Source organism: Gastrolobium bilobum, unplaced genomic scaffold, assembly GCF_033153095.1.
Source record: "Gastrolobium bilobum isolate Gb01-03AN ecotype WA unplaced genomic scaffold, APGP_CSIRO_Gbil_v1 utg2244, whole genome shotgun sequence".
In the NCBI taxonomy this organism is placed as follows: domain Eukaryota; kingdom Viridiplantae; phylum Streptophyta; class Magnoliopsida; order Fabales; family Fabaceae; genus Gastrolobium; species Gastrolobium bilobum.
The window spans coordinates 36,635-42,878 of record NW_026895272.1 but is presented as its reverse complement, the minus strand read 5'-3'; the positions used below and the strand labels follow the sequence as shown (position 1 = coordinate 42,878).

At 34.6% G+C, this 6,244-nt stretch overlaps 1 protein-coding gene across 2 annotated transcripts; it reads left to right on the top strand.

Annotated features, from left to right (window-relative positions):
- The first annotated feature begins 3,202 nt into the window (after window positions 1-3,202).
- Window positions 3,203-5,713, top strand: LOC133303226 (uncharacterized). 2 transcript variants are annotated; one of them, XM_061503117.1, is made up of 2 exons: window positions 3,203-3,485; window positions 3,917-5,713. In XM_061503117.1, the coding sequence occupies exon 2, from the start codon at window positions 3,947-3,949 to the stop codon at window positions 5,462-5,464; it is 1,518 nt and encodes a 505-aa protein (XP_061359101.1). In that variant the 5' UTR covers window positions 3,203-3,485; window positions 3,917-3,946; the 3' UTR covers window positions 5,465-5,713. The 2 variants fall into 2 exon arrangements, with proteins under 2 accessions (XP_061359101.1, XP_061359095.1); XM_061503111.1 differs by having other exon boundaries at window positions 3,205-3,485; window positions 3,810-5,713.
- The last annotated feature ends 531 nt before the right edge of the window (window positions 5,714-6,244 follow it).

Genomic DNA, 6,244 nt, shown 5'->3' with positions numbered 1-6,244 from the left:
AATAAATGTTTGAGACTCAAAACGGAATAAAGTTAAAGAGTAACTCTCCGAAAAATTGTTAGATAAACACCATGTTGGGATGCTTTGCTATTAATTGAATTGAACAAAACAAATAGAGATAGGTTGGAAATGAAAGGGAGGGAAAAGCTACCTTTTTCTTTGTTTGGAAGACAAGGGAACAAAATGCAACTTCATGATCTAACTTGAGTTAAATAAAAAAAGAATAAAATAGAATATAAAATGTGTATTTTTTTAATCTGTAAGTTTATTTCCATGTATTTCACCCCAATTTTTTTTTGGAAGGGGGGATTCAGTATTTGAGAGAGAGAAAATCTGCTTTGATCCGTCAAAGAGATATTGAGCATGACCACAAACGATTGAACCTGGTCCAATTGGAGTCTAGGGTGAATTTGTTGGAATTAATTATCTTTAGGAACAAAAAATTTAATTTGGAAAAGGTGTGTTTTTTGTCGTCGAATGGATGTATTATTTCATCGTCGAATATGTGTCCTTTCAATCGTGACCTTACATTTTTTTAAGTAAATAAGGATTAAAATTTTAAGAGATGAGTTTTTCCCCTATTATTATTAGTACATTTTTTTGCATTTGCATTCTTCTATTTTAGTACAATTAGTCAAACATAGGTTGAGTTCGATTGAGCTATTCTATGTGAAAGTGTCATCACAAGAATAGAAATAATACGTTCTATCTTGGAAGATAATTATTCAGAAATCTTGGGCACCATAGAGAGGACAAAATTAACTTAAGGACACAGTGTCTAAAATTGGACTCGGATTTTTCTTTGTTGCATTCATATATTTTCTTATTGTACGCTTTAACTTTTTGTTATTGCATGTTTCAATTTCTTCTGTGTATTTCATGAGACTGCATTTATTCTTTGATAATGATTTTAACATCACTTTTCTAACAAAATCTGCATCATGATGAGCTTTGACACAAGATACTCCTACGAGATGATTGTATTGGTGTTTGAGGTCTTTGCTTAACTAGGACAGATGGAGGGAGATACTTGCAAGGTACTTTAACGCTCAAATCAATATTTGATCAATGAGCTTAACTTGGGATGGATAAAATGATCATATTTGAGCATTAAGCTTTCTTTGTATAGTGATGGTATGACCTCTTATGTTGCCTAAGTATTGCGACATTTAATCCCATTGGTGGATTCAAATAGTTTTAGTAGCCTATTTCGTTTATGGGATACTTGTTTGTGGGATATGCTTCTTAAGTTCAATTGGAACCACTTGTTTATCCTTTCATCATTGGCTATTTAGGAGGCTCTGAGCTAGGGGTGTTCATCAACTGATTCAAACCGATTCAAACCGCGGTGATCGAATCAAAAAATTGATAATCGAATAAATCAAAAATCGACAAAAAATCACAAATTTTAATTGAATTGGATCGGTTTTCGGATTGATTGATGAAAACCGATCTAATCCAAACCGATCCAATATATTAATTTCCCTCTACCTACTTTTGTCTTTTCTCAATCATAATCCAAAAATTTCTAAACCCAAGATCCATTAACCCATTAACTAAATCCAAGAAAAAATCTAGTCACATCTCTTCAATAAAATTTCATCTGTGTAGAGCTTTATAAACAAAATTTCATCTATGTAGAGCTTTATATCTCATTGCCAAAAAAAAAACTATATTATCATTTACCGATACTTTCGTATTTCCAATAAATAAATAAATTATAAAGTCAATATGTACAAAAAAATGTTATTTGCACAATAATCATGAAACAAATTTTTTAGGATTTTCAAAAAATCGAAAACTGATTCAATCCAAACTGAAAAAAATTGGATTGTATCGGATCGGATTTGAAAAAAAATCTAAATCGAAGGGATTTGATCGGATAATTTTTACTTCCAAAATCAATCTGATCCAGATCACGAACACCCCTATCTACATGCGTAGAGGTGATGTATATGAGGAATGTTTTCTTACTCCTTAACCCTTCTTTATTAAGCCTCTTGGATTACTAATTGGATTAGACCCTAAATCCTACTTAGTATAGATGCAGTCGTGCAGATCACACTTGAGTTTATTTATGTTCTTGCATCTTATTAAACTATAAAAGAAGAGAAATTATTTCTTTTTCTCTCATTTCCTTTTCATTCACTTTATTACCCGTCTGTCATCCGAATACAATTAAAGACTCGCGATTGAATTTATCACATATTTAACACAAAATAACCTATATGAGATTCGATGTTAGCTCAAATATTATTCAGATACGAATTGAGTGATCAAACATTCTCAAAGAATAATGTTACATCACATGAAAACATATTTCACAAATGACAAACATAATACATACACTGTTGATATTTTTGATAAAGCAGTCAACAAAAGATAGGATCGTGTGTGAATATTATACATCGTCAACATTCTAGCTAAGTGGTTCAGTATGATTACTTTCGGATCATTCAGATAATCGAACCAGTGTTATGCTTGACAATATATTTATCTTTTGAAACATAATTTAAAATTAAAAGATACATTATAAAATTTAATAATAAATACTCCTCTTCATTATTTCCCATTCTTAAAATAAGAACTCGCTTTTACCAAAAAAAAATAAGAACTCGAATTCAATTGTGTCCAGCTGAATTCGAAGGTATCTTTATCATTATGGGCTTAACAATAAATAAATAAAAATAAAGAAAAATATATGTGTCATTTTAAAAGAAATAAAGTTATATTATTTTATGTGAAAGAAAAAAATAGATAATGAAAGAGAGAGCGAAAAAAAAAAAAAAAGAGTTTCACCTATTTATAAGAGTTAAATGACACAAATTATATTATTTAAAAGAGATAGGATCTTTTGACGTCGGTATTAAATTTAAAGTTTGACACCTCATCTGAGAATCATTAGATCAAAAAAGATCAACGGTTCTGATTTGTAAGCATGTGACACCATTGATTTTTTTTATCTAATGACTCTGAAATTAGGTGTCAAATTAGTGTAAGAGACTCAAAGGATCATACCTCTATTTAAAAAGATAAATATTTAAAAGAAAAAAAAAAAAAAAAAAGAGTACATGCGCTGGTACAGGAGAAGACAAGTTAAAATTGAAGACTAAATATTAGTATGACAATTGACAAAGGAGATGCACCGTTACCGTAAAGAAACGGTGGTCCATGAGAATGGTGGCATCCAGTGTAGGCCTCAACCTACGAACCTGTCCTTATAATGAGACGGTCACTTACGGCATTGCTTTCTCTCTCCACTCTCATCTGCACCACACCTTACTACACTCTTCTTCTCTGTTATTTTTTTTGGGTCTAAATAAAAAGAAATTTAGGGTTTTTATTTGGGGGGAAAATCGTAGAAAATAGGGAAAATATTCTGGAGAGTGTGTAGGAAACATGGTTGTCGATGATATGGGGAAGTGCATCATCGTCGGCTTTGGAGGCTCCTCTTCTTCTCGATTCTCTGATGCTTTTCCCAAAAGGTAATTCTTGAAGATCTCCTTTTATTGGGTCTCTGTTTCAAAGACTCTCTTTTTTTTTTTTATGGATTTGAAGGTTTTGATTCAGTGCTTTTCCCCTGATTTTGGAGGGTTTATGGAGATGTGTGGAATAGAATTAAATATAATTCTCCTATAGCGTTTTCGAAATCCCGTCCTCTATTGTATATATTGCTGAAGCCTATTTATTTATTGATTTTTAAAGAAAATAGAAAAAAAAAATTGCTTTTCAATAGGTTGGATTTTTAGCCTGGTTGGATTTGTTGATTTTTTTTTTTTTGTTCTGTCCAATTCAATTGATAAATCTAGGGTTTTGATGGAGGGGAGATATAGTGGGGATTGATATGATGATGAAGGTGTTTATAAGGTTGTTTTGTTGAATTGTTTTTGGGATATGGCAATATTGTACCGACCAGCAATAAAACTCATCAACGAGATGAGCTAGCATGGGAGATTCTTGTCTTGCTTCTTTGTCAATGGAGAATCATCACCCATCCACGCTCTTGTCAATGGACTCAAGTGCATCTTCTCATGAGGAACTGGATTTGGAGATGAACCGCCAAATCATACTCTCTCGTCCACCAGATATCAATTTGCCCCTCTCTGCAGAGCGTAGCCCCCCTCCACAGCCATGGAGTTCTGATCCTTGTGATATTTTGGATGTTGGTCTTGGTACTCAAGGATACGAGACTGAGAGTTTCCTCAATCTGCCAAAAGCTGCTGGTAGGAAATGTGCAAAGCGAGTTGATAGCATATGGGGTGCTTGGTTTTTCTTCAGTTTTTACTTCAAGCCTTCTTTGAATGATAAATCTAAGGCCAAGATTGTCCGGGACAGCAATGGTGTTTCAGGGTTTGATAAGTCTGATCTTAAGCTTGATGTTTTCATGGTTCAACATGACATGGAAAACATGTACATGTGGGTTTTCAAGGAGAGGCCGGAGAATGCATTGGGTAAGATGCAGCTGAGGAGTTACATGAATGGGCATTCTCGCCAAGGGGAGCGCCCGTTTCCATTTAGTGTTGACAGGGGTTTTGTTAGATCTCACAGGATGCAACGGAAGCATTACAGGGGACTTTCAAATCCTCAATGTGTGCATGGTATTGAGGTTGTTCCATCGCCCAATCTGATGTGCCTTGATGAGGATTTTCGGAAAAGGTGGATGGAACTCACTGGCCGAGATTTGAATTTCACAATCCCATCTGAAGCAAGTGATTTCAGCTCATGGAGAAATCTTCCCAACACAGACTTTGAGCTTGAGAGACCGCCTGTTCCAATCAAGAGTGCTCCAAATTCACACCCTAAGAAGCTGCTTAATGGATCTGGACTGAATTTGTCAACTCATCTATCTAACCACAGTAATGGTGATGGGTTGGACCTATCTCCTGTCAGCAGCAAAAAGAGGAAGGACTTTTTCCCTCATGGAAATGATGAAGAATGTTACTTGGCTGTTAATCCTCCATCTGATCGGATCCCAGATATAGAAATGCACCCAAGTGAGCCAAACTGGATAAATGACTTCAGTGGGGTGATAAAGAATGTTTGTGGACCTGTTACAGCTGCAAAAACTATTTATGAGGATGAAAAAGGTTACTTGATTATTATCAGTCTGCCCTTTGTAGATCTTCCAAGTGTGAAAGTCTCGTGGAGGAACACACTGACTCATGGTATCATAAAGGTTTCTTGTATGAGCACATCTCGAAAGCCTTTTATTAAGAGACATGATAGGACATTCAAGCTTACAGATCCATCGTCAGAACACTGCCCTCCTGGAGAGTTTGTCCGTGAAATCCGTCTTTCAACTCGAATTCCTGAAGATGCCAATATAGAAGCATACTATGATGGGCCAGGATCAGTGCTTGAGATCATGGTTCCAAAACATCGTGTGGGACCAGAAGAGCATGAAGTCCGTGTTTGCCTTCGCCCTCATCTGGGAGGGAATGATCCTTATGTTGACTTAAGATAGGCACTTATAAAAAAAAAAAATTGTTAGGGATGTTAGTATGGTGCGTATATCATCGTTTTCCTAACTTTGTACCGTAAAGTGTTATTTGTAATGCAAATGTGTGTCTTACATTTGTCTCTAGCAATTTTAGATCACTGACTGCCCTGGTTCTTTTTTTGTTCCGGTGCGTCTTTAAGCTTTTGATTGTAAGCATTATTAATCTTTGAACAGCCAGTTCAGATCATTTATAAGAAATTATCAAATCATACTTTTGAGTATTTTGTTATTCGATCTATACTTAGATATCTGATAGTTGAGTATTGTTCCGGGGCGTATTTCATTTCAATATACCCTATATTAGTATATTTGAGTATTGTGGAATATTGGCCAAAAGACCAAGTCAACACCGATTATCTGTTGAGTAATCTTGAAGCGCCTGTCACCCGTGGAAAATTTATTAGTGCTTTCATATGGTCCTTCCATTCAAAGGTAATACATGGATAAAAAATAATTTTTTATTTCTTCTCTCTTTTTAATAGTTGTATGATTTTTATTAGTTCTTACTGTTAAGATAATTATGGTCCGGAATAACTGAAATTCTTCTCGTTAACAGTGCAATAGCTTTTTCCTTTTTCCCCCATTGATGTGCAGATGCGTTGAAATTTGATATGTTGACTTAATAATAGAAGATATTTTGCATCTTCCATTATATGATTCGGGAATCATTCTTGTTCACACTTGGCCCTTTTCAATTGGGCCTATCATATTGTGCCTGCTTCAGGGAAAAAGACGTAAGGATAA